At 58.6% G+C, this 11,563-nt stretch overlaps 2 protein-coding genes across 18 annotated transcripts in view; one reads left to right on the forward strand and one right to left on the reverse strand.

Annotated features, from left to right (window-relative positions):
* The window catches only part of PHLDB1 (pleckstrin homology like domain family B member 1), a 45,694-nt gene extending 41,283 nt beyond the window's left edge, over positions 1-4,411 (forward strand). For 14 of the 17 annotated variants that reach the window (XM_058686923.1, XM_058686921.1, XM_058686922.1 and 11 more), the window contains 3 exons: positions 2,104-2,189; positions 2,312-2,344; positions 3,062-4,411. In XM_058686923.1, the coding sequence (XP_058542906.1) occupies positions 2,104-2,189; positions 2,312-2,344; positions 3,062-3,202 (260 nt within the window). In that variant the 3' untranslated portion in view covers positions 3,203-4,411. The remainder of the gene's footprint in view (positions 1-2,103; positions 2,190-2,311; positions 2,345-3,061) is intronic. The other 3 variants (XM_058686919.1, XM_058686932.1, XM_058686934.1) reach the window with 1 other exon arrangement.
* TREH (trehalase) lies at positions 1,365-10,319 on the reverse strand (the record flags this gene model as incomplete). Its single annotated transcript, XM_058690425.1, is given in 15 exon segments — positions 1,365-2,057; positions 2,720-4,782; positions 5,030-5,065; positions 5,068-5,085; positions 5,329-5,922; positions 6,191-6,408; positions 6,922-7,226; positions 7,442-7,564; positions 7,673-7,789; positions 7,874-7,944; positions 7,946-7,970; positions 8,129-8,226; positions 9,756-9,843; positions 9,929-10,073; positions 10,193-10,319. Coding segments are annotated over 14 exon segments (2,106 nt in total), but the record flags the coding sequence as incomplete, so codon positions are not given.
* Positions 10,320-11,563: the final 1,244 nt, after the last annotated feature.

An 11,563-nucleotide genomic window follows, 5' to 3' on the forward strand; every position in this document is an offset into this window, starting at 1 on the left:
GAAAGGCCGAGGATAATGTGGACTCAGAGACCGGAGCTGTGTACAGGGGTGGGAGCCATTGCACACGAGGAGGAAACGTGGCTGGCTAGGAAGCAGAGGCAGGAGCTGTTAGTATTTCCAGTGAAGGGACAGGTGCTACTGGAGGGGTGGCCGGGCCTGGGGGCCAGGGTGGGGCTGTGTCCCCGTCCCAAGAGGAAGCGTCGGGTGGAGCTGGGCCCATCGGCCCAGGGGCGTAACGATCGCAGCTGCCACATGTTGTGTCCCAGACACTGTGCTGAACCCTCCGAACGTGTTCTCTCACTTAGTGCTCACGACCGCTTACAACGTGTAGATGCTCTCTCGGGGTTCCCAGCCGTGCTGTCGAAGTCACATAGCTAATGAACGCCTGTATGCCTGTGCTTTCCTCCCCACTGGATTGTAGGTTCCTAAGAGAAGGATCTGTGATTGCTGGTGATCCCAGCGCCTAGGGCTCCTTCAGCACTGAGCACCTGCTGTGTGCTAGGCACATAGCTGTTGGTGTTGGAGGAGGTAGACCTACAGACGGGTAAAGAAGGGCTCAGATTTAGTATGGTTAAGTTCTGTAGAGGAACATCCATGCTGTGGGAACACAGGGGAGTGCAGCCAGGCACCACAGCGGTGACGCTCGCAATAGGTCTGGACGACCATTTAGGAATTTGCCAAGGGAATGGGCTGGAGACCGCTCCAGTGTATGCAGAGCATACTCTTAAGGGACTGGTCAGCAGCTCCACCTGGCCAGATAGAACGCATTGGTGCAGGGGAAGGATGTGAGATAAGACCAGAGGGGCGTGTTGGCACCGGCCTGTAAGTACCCTTTGCCAAGCCAAGATGGCGGCAGGTTCCCGGGGAGGGAACTGGCCGGGAGGCTCGCGGGTTGAGGCAGCAGGATTAGGTTTGCTTTAGGAAGATCGCTCCCTTGTCCTTAGGGGAGAGGAGTTGAAGGGGCAGAGGGTGGGGCCGGGGCACATCGAGGAGGCTACAGCAGTGCTCCCGGATGGAGGACTCAGGCCGGATAGGACACAGGGGTGGGGGAAGGGTGCAGAGCAAGGTCCAGGCCATCGGCTGTCACTGTCTGAGTTTAGTGACTGTGGACCTTTCGGTTGTGGTGCCCGAGCAGTGTTTGCCACAAGACAAGATGGCCCAGGCCCTGGGCTTTCCCTTGGCAGTCCCCCTCCCTCCCCACTGGAACGGTCCCCTCTGCTATTAGCTTCTTCCTGTCACCCCTGCCTCTAGGTGCTACGTGTCTTTCTGTCTTTTAATATTAGAGGCGAATAGGCCAATGCATTCATAGAGTTCTGATATCAAAACGCCCAAAAAGCTTTAGATTGGGACTTATGCCTCTGCTCACTCCAGATGACTGTTTTTATTATAAATCTCTTGTGTATCCTTGTAGAGTTTTAGAATGTAAGCAAATGCAAACATAGACTGTTACTCGTTTTCTTACACAAAAGGTGGCATACAATGCATTCCTTCTTTTACTGCTAACGTATCAGATCTGTGTGAGATATATCTACATCTGAAACATTTTAAGTTAAGCTGTATTTCTGAAACTATGTATCAGAGATTTCTGAATCATTTAAGAGCGGTGTAGTATCCCCTCATGTGCTAAACTATAATTTATTAACCAATCTCTACTCGGGGACACGTGCGTTGTTTGCAGTATTTCATGAGTACCGATACTGTTGGGGTGAATACGTGTGTAAATTTGTTACTTGTAAAATAAATGTCCGTAAGTGCAGTCATTGGCTCGAAGGGCAAACACCTAATCCTGGTAGGACTTACCTGTCACTTACCAGACCACCTCCCCTGTTTCTCCAGAGCCCCACCTAAGGGGTGCTGTTTATTGTTGGCATATTTTTGCCATTCTGGTAGGTGAGAAGTGGTATCTCAGTGGAGTTCTAATTTGCGTTCTCTAATTCTGAGCAAGGCTGAGCACTGACCAGATCTTCGGGGCTCCATGTTGGGCTCTGTTCTGGAGTCCTGGGAATCACCCCATTTCTCAGACTGGGGGCAGGGGTGCTCCTTCAGCAGCACGTCACCTGAGGGACGACAGGCCTCCTCAGCCCGGCCTTATTTCCTTTGCAGACAAGCATGAGACGAAGCTGAAGGGGGTCATCTACTTCCAGGCCATCGAGGAGGTCTACTATGACCACCTGCGCAGTGCGGCCAAGGTGAGGGCGGGCCCCGTGGCGTTGTGGGACGACAGCCTCCAGCCTGCGTCCTCCAGAGCCTTGGACCCATGGCTTGGTCTCTTTGTAAACTTTCTCTTCCTCTCTCCCTCTCCCCTTCCCAGAAGAGGTTTTTCAGCTTCACTGTGGTGACCGAGGTACCCCTCCCCCACCTACGTGTAACCAAAACTGCGCATTAATGCCTCCTGTCCCCTACTTGTCCCTGACCCTTTACTCTCCCCTCCGCCCCCCTTCCCCAGGCCTGAAGGAGGAGCAGTGGGGGGGTGGCTTGTGGCCCCCTCTCTTGAGATGACAGCAGGCTGTGTCCCTGTGGGGGGAGGGGTGGGCACCACAGAAAGGAGGGCTAAAGGGAGGAAGGGGTTCTCCGGGAGGGTTCTGGCTGGGGGGACTGATAGAGGGGGATGTGTCCGAGGCCTGGGCTGTCTGCCCTCATGTAATCAGCCTCCCTCCCCCCAAGCCTCGGGTGCCCACCTCAGCCCTGACCTCCCCTCCTCTGCGGCCCAGCATCCCACCTGCAGCTTTTTCCATCGGCCCCTCTTGGGCTGAGAGGAGACTCTGGTCCTCACGGGAAGGGCCCTTTGTGTCCGATTCCTGTGATGCTTTTGTGCCCCCGGGCTCGCTGAGGAACAGTGCCCCCACGAGGCAGGGTACGGCCCTGCCAGGGCCCATGGATGGTCCGGGTGTGAGGAGGGGACCGTCTCCAGCGGGGGCCCGCTGGACTGATGGGCACTAGGTTCGGGGCCTGTTTCAGACTCCGTCCTGAGCTCTAGGGTGTCCTGGAGACGGGGAGGGGAAAGGGCAGATGGGGGGTCAGAGGTGAGCCCTGGCTTAGACCTTCCTCTCTCCCTGAGCAGAGCCCGAACCCAGCCCTCACCTTCTGTGTGAAGACCCATGACCGGCTCTACTACATGGTGGCCCCATCTGCCGAGGCCATGCGCATCTGGATGGATGTCATCGTGACCGGAGCTGAGGGCTACACTCAATTCATGAACTGACCGGTGTGGACCTCCTGGACCCTCGGGCCAGCCCACCTGCTGCTCCGCCCTGGAGACAGAGGTGCACACCGGGCCACACAGGAGTGCCCCCAGAGGCCTGGAAGGGCGGAGCGTGCCTGGGGCTGTTGTAGGTGACTTTGTACTGTTCTACGGTGTAAGGAGCTCATCCTGTGAATTTCTGGGCTCAGGCCCCCTGAAGAACCAGCCAGCAGATGAAAAGTGGGGAGGCTCCTGGGAGCCCAGAATCTGCAGTAACCTTGGAGGGCCCTGCCCCGGGCCTGAGGAGCTGTCACAAGAGGGGGCCTCAAGCTCTGACCTGGCACCTGCACTCCCCAGCCTGTGTTCTCTTTTGCAAAAGGACAAACTATGGTACCAGAATCTGCCAAAGATCCCTTCTTGCCTCAGCCCCCTTTGCGGGGGCCTTGGGGGCTGAGGAGAACCACATCAAGAGTGGGGTAACAGCTCAGGCGGTGTACTTCTCCAACCCCGCTCTCCCCTGCTCTCCCCTTTGTTCAAGGGCCAGAGACCTCCAGTGCCATCCTTGAGGTCCTAACCCCATCCCCTTTTTGCAGACCCCCAACCACGATCTGCACAGTGACTGCTTCATCGCCATGGTCATACACTCGTTGCCGTGGCCCCGCCCATGCTGCAGCCGTGGGCCCATCCGAGGGTACGTACTGCGACCTCTCCAGCCCAGGACCTTGTGCATCTCATGCCGGGGGGAGGGACCGAGCACCTGCTCCCTGCCCCCTATGTCTCCAGGCCCTGGTGCACAGCCGGCCGCCCCCTAGTCCAGACCTCTCCCTTGCACTCGTGCCTTGCTTAGAGCCAGAAGGGACGAAGCTTGGACATCCAGAGACTGGAGGAAGGAAGCAGATGGGAGAGGCAGCTGGACTGGGTTCTACAGAACTGGCTGGGTTTCTAACAGGGATGGAGGGCCGCTCAGACGCCCGCTGGGGGAAGCCTGAGCAGGAGCCGAGGGGGAGGACCCTGGGGGCTGGCTGCCCTCCCTTCCGCCTCAGAAGGATGACAGAAATGGAGAGCAGAGGACCAGGCCCCCAGCCGTCTGGCCTCAGCCCTTCACGCCTTAACACTAAGCCCACAACCCTGCTCCTCTGCCCAACACTGGGCCATGGTTGCCCGGCCTGGGCTGGGCGATTTTCAGTATTTGTAAGCATCTCAACAGAACAATAAAGCATTTGGAGTATGTGTTTGGGAAGCCAGGTTGTATGGCCTATGGGGCCAGGTGTTCCCCGCAAAATAGGATTTCCTCCTTACTGGGGTTCTAGGAGGGATAAGGGCACACAGCCCATGACTTCCAGGTCCCTATCCTGACCACTCCAAGGACTGGCTCTGGGTGGGGTATGGGGGCTCTAGAAGTAAGAAAACGTGAGGACTCACGCAGAGGTTTAATGAGGCAGACGGGGCAGGGAGGCCCATCACTGTGGCAGGAGGCTGAGCAGAAGGGCAGTTGTGAGGCACTGGGGCACCAGGAAAGCGGTCTGGGTCCCCGAGCTCAGTCGGTCGCCGTAGCGGTCCAGGAGCATCGGGACCACTCCACTGGTCCAGCCAAAGCCCTCCTGGAGAGAGGAATGGCTAGTGGGGCAGGATCTCTGGGGAAGGCCCTCAAGCCCTATTTTAGGGGGTGTGAGATCTCCACCCAGGGGCTCTAGAACTGCCTAACCCCAGGAGGACAAAGGAGCTCCAGGCAGGCTCCTCCCTGTGGACCCACACCCACAGGAGGAAACGGGCCCAGACAGCGGAGGTCATGGCCAGTTGCGGGGACAGCAGAGCCCTGTAGTTCCTATGGGATGTGGGCCCACTCACCTGAACTTCATACTCCCCTCCTCCACCTGGCTGACCACACCGTTGCTGATGTCATACTGGGAACAAAAGGACAGGCTCTAAGGTCAGGCACTACCCACCCCACCCCCGCGCCCCCTCACCTCAGCCCTCTAGGGAAAGCCAGAAACGGGAGCCCCTGTGGGAGAAGCTGCCCTGGCCTGCAGTGCCCAAGAATGGCCACTGGGCGTCACCACTGTCCCCGGGCTTTGCAAAGCCTGGCAATTCCCCCATCTCCTCGTGGGGAGGAGGCCCAGGAGGGTCAGGGCTCAGGAGCAGCTCACCTTCTCATACATGGCTGACTTTCTGGAGTAGACCTCAAAGTTGGTTTGGATCCAATTCTGAGCCAGCTGGAAAGCCACTTCCTGGGCCCGAGGGGAAGGACACTTGGCCAGACCTAGACCCCACCCTGCCCCAGGCGGGACCCTGAGCCACCTGAGTCCCCAACCCAGAGGGAGCATGGGCCTGAACCTTACTCTCCTCAAGGAGGGAAAGAGGCCCGAGAGCCTCAAGACCTTCATCTTGAAACCACGTGAAAAGCCAACGTGCTCTTTCCCCAGGGCCTGGGTTTGGAGAGACAAAGGAAGGCTGGTTCCCTGGACAGGTGGGGGCAGACACAAATGTCTGCTGAGGGGGAAGCCATGAGAACAGAAGAGCCAGAGAAAGCCCTCACATCCTCTGTTCACACCTCCCCAGTACCAGGGGGCTGACCCTCTAGATGCAAGGAGGGCAGGCCCTGGGATGTGCCCCACTGCTGCCTCCCTACCTCTGATGACCAGGTCCTGCAAGGGGGCCCAGGCATTGGGGAAGTCCCACTGCTGGCCTGTCTTCCGGAGAGAGGTCGGGATCCCGTACTGGTAGGTCAAGATCTGGCTGTCCTAGAAGGTTCCAGACATTTCTCGGACCGTGGGTGGGGACTGGATGAGGAGCCAAGGGGCCGGGCCCTCCTAAAGCCAGATGGTCCCCTTCCTGGACTTTCTCTTCTTGGCTCACTGCCGCCCCCTGGTGGCTCCGGCGGGACCTGCAGGCTCAGGCACAGGGGTGGAGCAGGAGGGAGTGGAGGTCACTAGCTCAGAGGCAGGGAGAGAGCAGGTGGTTCTGCCCCCAGTATACCAGCCCGCCCTGCTGCCCCTGCCCCCTCCTCACCTCCAGATATTTCAGAGCCTTGTCCACGACTCCCGGGTCAGAGAAACAGCCAGACCAGAGAGGACTAAGGTTGGATGGGTAAAACTCGAGGTTCTTCCTTCTGTTCTCAAGGTCATAGTCAAACCAGGCACCGTTCTCCTCATTCCACAGGATGGCTTTCATGGCAGCCAAGCGCTGTTCCCGCATATTTCTGTATTTTGTGTCTTGGAGGTCGTTCCCTGGGGTGACACTGTCTTTAGACTGAGCAACCTGGGCCCCATACCTTCAAGAGATCTCCTTTGGCCTCCTCCTGTTGTCCTTCCCAAGGGCTAGAAATCCTGAGCACCAAGGGGACATGCATACGTGGGGGCCACATTTCAGGCCTCTAGGACCTGGAATTTCCTGAGCAGACGGCCCTGTATAGCTCTCAGGACCTGCACTGGCCTGTTACCAGGTCCCTCCTGGGAGGGCACTGGCCGTGTGTATTCCCCTAGCTCTGGCAGGACAAAGGGAATGGAGGGAGTTTGAATGTGTGGACTGAGGTGCCCTCCCACAGAACCTATAACTCCCTCATGGTGAGAAAGGGACCGTGAATGGAGAGTGGGCTCCATTTGTACCCTTGCTCTAGCAGTACCAGGGGCGGGGTACAGACCCTTCACCCAGGGTCCTACTTCCAGCTCCATGGCCAAGGCTGAGGCAGGACCAAAGCCGGCCGAGCACCGTTCTCCCTCTCCTCCTGCTGGCGAGCTCACCCGGTCTGGAGTAGAAGTCGCTCATCAGCTCCTCTGCCTGGCACAGGAAGGCGTTGAGATCAACAGGCACGAGTTTGCTGGTCCGGATGCTGCTCAGCAAGTTGGGGTTCGGGCCTTTGACGAGCCAACGTGAGGAGAAGTCCCAGCCAGACTCGGCCCCAGCCTTGAGCTCGGCCCACAGAGCTTCCCGGTCCCCTGTGATGACGAGGCAGCAGCAGACCCGGGACCGGGGCCTGACACACAACATCAGGGTCCCAGCCCCACCCAGATGCCTGACCTCCCCGTCTCTGCTGTAAGACTCGGGCCTGGAGGAGGAAAGCGAGCGTCCTGGCACCAGGAAGCTCTAAGCCCAAGCTGGAGGCTGCGCCATGTTGCCTCACCTGCCCTTGGCTTGTCTTTCAACAGCCCTGCACTGTCCTGGACTTTTAGCATCACCCATCGGAGATGTGGGGCGAAGTCACTGGCCCTCACACCAGAGTGAACGATGAGAGACTGAGAGGCTAGCGGGGCAGCTCCTTACCTGGGTCCCCCATAAGGGACAGAATAGTGATTCAGGACGTAGTTCTTCCCCCCCGAGCTCACAGAGACGTTCCTGTGCTCAGTCCAGAAGTCCAATTCCAAAGCTAGGGTCCCGATGTTGTCCCTGGGGCGGAGCCAGATACCGCCTTAGCCCAGGCACGCCCCCTCAGTCCCGCCCTGGGAGGTCTCAGGGACGGGGGCCTGCAGGGCAGCAGGGGGCCGGGGTGCCCACCTCAGGAAGGGGGTATCGTTGGTGTGAGCCACCTAGGAGTGCATCATGAGAGTCAGCAGGGGGGACTGGCTCCGCTGCAGGGAGTACACGCGGGCCCCGTTGGGGACACGTCCACAGCTGCCGAGAAGGAGGCCTGCTGAGGGGCATCTGCCCAGCGGCCAAGGCCAAGGCCAATCCAGCGCCAAGCCCGTCCCCTCTTACAGTCGCACCAGGTCCAGGAAGTTCAGCATGCCCTTCACGGTCTCGGGCATCTCAGAGAGGAGCAGCCCCTCCCCCCCCCATCACCCAGTAGGAGTCCCTGGGGAAAGGGGCAGCTCAGGCACCCACCCTCCTGCCCCCCCACCCCCGCCACCCCCTGCCCTGCATACCCAGGCCAGTCAGGGTGCCCTACCCTGCTCAGGACAGCCTGCCGGCCCCGGGCTCCCCCACTCCCGCCCTAAAGCCCCAGCCGCTCACCAGTAGAATTTGACAAAGCGCCCACCAGGCACAACGAAGGGGTGTTCTGAGTAGAGCAGAGAGAACTGCTCGGGGTGGCTGAGGACCTCTGGCTTCACCTGCAGTCAGGAGAGAGGGCACAGGGAGCCCAGGACCCCCACGGTGTGGAGTCCACAAGAGGCCGGGTTGGCGGGGGGGGGGCCCTGGCAGCTGCGGCTTTGGAGCCAGGGAGCCAGAGCACGAGTTCTGGCTCTGCTGCTGGTCAGCCGGGTACGGCTGAGGTCAAGGCCTGAGCTGCGGGAGCCTGGTCTGCTCGGCCCCACGTGGGGGCCTCTGGAGTCCTGGCTAACCCAGCCCGGCCCTGGCAGGCGCTCACCAAACAACGGCCATTATCAGGACCGGCCAGGGGGACCACGTCCTCCACTCCCCTGGCCTCGTCTCTGGGGCCACCACCAAGCCAGGTCCAGAGACTCAGGGCCCGCATCCTCTGACCCAGGCATGGAGTGTGAAAATGAATGAAAGGAAACCTCATTCACAACCTCCGGGAGGCTGGCAGGTGAAGCCCTCCTGCCCTAAGACTCTTTGTCAAGTGCAGATCCCAACTTGCAAGTGGATGCTGCCTTCCTTCCTCTCCCAGCTGAAGGGGTAGGTTTCTTCCCCCCCAGCAACAGCCCAGCCAATGAGAGGCTGTCACAACTCAGCCAATGAAAAGCCACCGTACTCAGAACGCCCCAGTTTACCGCAAAGGGCTTGTTGTTCGCAGCAGCCTTCCCAATGCCCCCCTTCCTCCACAAAGCAGCGTTCCTGTTCTGCGTGCTGCTGACTTGCCCACGGTTTTCCTGTGGGTTACTCAGCCCAGATGGCCGTTCTCTGCTATTCCTAAACGAACCCCTTTTTGCTGGTGAAGTAACTGGCAGTTTTATTTGTAAGGAGAAAGGAAACCCCAAACTGCTTTCCCAATGAGACAGGCGTACATGAACGTGGCCTCGGGAGAGCAACTGTAGGACCAGAGTAGAGATGGCTGCCTCCTTCGGGTACTTTCTCTGTTCGTGGCCTCCTGGTTCTGTCCCAGTGAGTGTGGTTTCAGTGGGAGAGCGGTGGGCTGTCAGTTATTTTGAGGGGCGTCGTGGAACAGAGCTGGGTCTGCTCCTGTGGGGCTGGGTGGGGAAGGGCCCTGGAGCACCACTCTGTGCCAGCGGGTGCCAGGGCCCCGGGGGCCGGCTGGGAGGACAGATGCTGTGCAGCCTCGGGCAAACCTCTGCCCTCTCTGAGCCTCAGACAAAGGAGAGAAAGTACATAACAGACAGTGCTGACCACAGGCCACAATCAGCAGTGGCAAATAGTCCTGAGCCGAGGCCTGGCCCGAGGAGATCAGGGAAGGGAGAGCCCAGCTGGGCAGCCTGGAGGTGACAGGACGGGCCGAATTTGCCTGGGGGGAGGATGGTGAGGAGGTGAGAAGTTTGAAGTAGATGTTCCCTTCTACCCCTCCAGAAATTCCTTCTAGAGAACTCTTTTCAAGGACCCAGTGGATAGGGTACAGACTTTTAGGAAATGTCTCCCTCTCTGTGCTCTACAGGCAAGGTGGGCCCCAAGCCGGCGAAACTGTCTCCCAGCTCGGCCCCCCTGCCAACACCCAGGGCAGTCACACCTTCTTTCCCAGTTTCTTCCAGAGCTGGTGCAGCTGCTCCCCCCGGATCCGTAGCTTGGGGTCCGAGATCTTCCCCAGGAACCGGGGGCTGGAAGAACACCAACCGAACCCCCAGGGCTCAGGGAGACAGCCCTCCCTGAAGGGCCCTCTCTCGTTTTCTGTCCAGGCTGTACCTGTCCTTCCAGTCCTCGGGGGTCCAGGGCTGCAGCTCCTGCCCCGCGGCCTGGAAGTGTTCCTGGATGAAGGCGCGAAGCAGTGGCGTGGGAATGCTGTGGTTGTGGCGGGCGGCCAGCTCCCGGAAGTGCTGCAGAACTCGGTCTGGGGTGCGGGTGGCCAGGAGGGATCAGCTGGCGCCCAGGAGCCCCTCCCTGCCCGGCCCTGCGTCCCACTATCTTTCGTACAGAAGGTTCAGAAGGTGGGGCCCCCAGTCGCCTTACCTGGAGTCGAGGACAGTGGCATGTCCACAAACTGCTTGTCGTCCTGGTAGAGCTTCGCCATCTGAACCTGGTGCGGGAGCTCCCTGTAGCAGTAAATCTGGCTGCCGAGAGTGTTGGGGAGGGGTGCAGGTCAGGCCACCCCCGGGAGGGGAGAGAAAAGGCTGGAATGTAGGCATGTTCCCTGGACCAGACCAGGGCTGTGTGTGTAGGCACCTATGCACGTGTGTGTGCATGTGTGGTAGGCGTGTGCGGGTGGTGGTGACAAACCAGGCTGAGAGAATGAGGACACTCTGCAGTACAGGATGTAAACAGGTACCCAAGCCCACACCGGGTGGTCATTTGGAACAGTGTGGAATACCCAGCGGGAACAAGGAGACTACCACTGTCATCAGTGACTCGACAGAATGGGCTGGATGGATTCTCTGTACAGCGGGGCCTGTGTGAAAGGGATCAAAAGGGCTTAAGGCCAAATCCCGTAAGTTACACCCAGTGGCAATTGCTGAGACCTTGGACCAGAAAACCTGCAGGTGTGGGGCAGGATGTATGCCCCTTGGAAGACAACTACGGGCCTGCTGTTGGGTGTTTGTGGAAACCAGCTCTCTGACTGAAGGATGGAAGACATTCCTAAGGCCTCAAGTAGCCCTAATGTCCTGTCAGAGAAACACTCTGATAAAGAAGGCAGTGCCCGTGGGTGCCCTGGTGGCTCATGATTTTTTTTGAAGTTTGTTTATTTTGAGAGACAGAGTGAGATCACGACCTGACTCAAAATGAGGAGTCGGACGCTTAACCGATGAGCCACCCAGGCACCCTGTGACTTCACGATTTGTGAGTTCGAGCCCCACATGGGCTCTGTGTTGATAGCATAGAGTCTGCTTGGGATTCAATCTCTGCCTCCCTCTCTCTGCCCCTTCCTGGCTTACTCTTTCTCTAAATAAATAAATATTTAAAAAAAAAAAGTGGCAGTGCCCCCAAAGGGCTCCTCAATACAGTGGAAACGTTTTATGCAGGGATGTGCTATGTGGGGCTTTGTGGGCAAGTCACCTCCTTTCCCGCAGGACCATGGGAAGCACTGAGGAGCCACCGGGAGGTGCCCTGTGGACAGCTCTCTGTGACCAACAAAGAGCTGCTTGGTTACCGATGGGAGCTCTAAGGCAGACAGACAGTATCTTGTTTGGAAGGCCAATGCACTCCGACCAAATGATGGAAATCTTTAAAGCATGAAAGAACGAATCAGCTCAGTGGGCTGAACTGCATGCTGTTTCCCTTGCAGTGATGGAAGAAGTGAGTGCAAAAAGTCCCTAGGTTGGGGTTTTTACTGACTCACAGGCAGGGAAAAACTGGACTCGTCAAGGGGATGCCCGTATGGGGCAT

Source organism: Neofelis nebulosa, chromosome 10 (genome assembly GCF_028018385.1).
Source record: "Neofelis nebulosa isolate mNeoNeb1 chromosome 10, mNeoNeb1.pri, whole genome shotgun sequence".
NCBI classification, from domain to species: domain Eukaryota; kingdom Metazoa; phylum Chordata; class Mammalia; order Carnivora; family Felidae; genus Neofelis; species Neofelis nebulosa.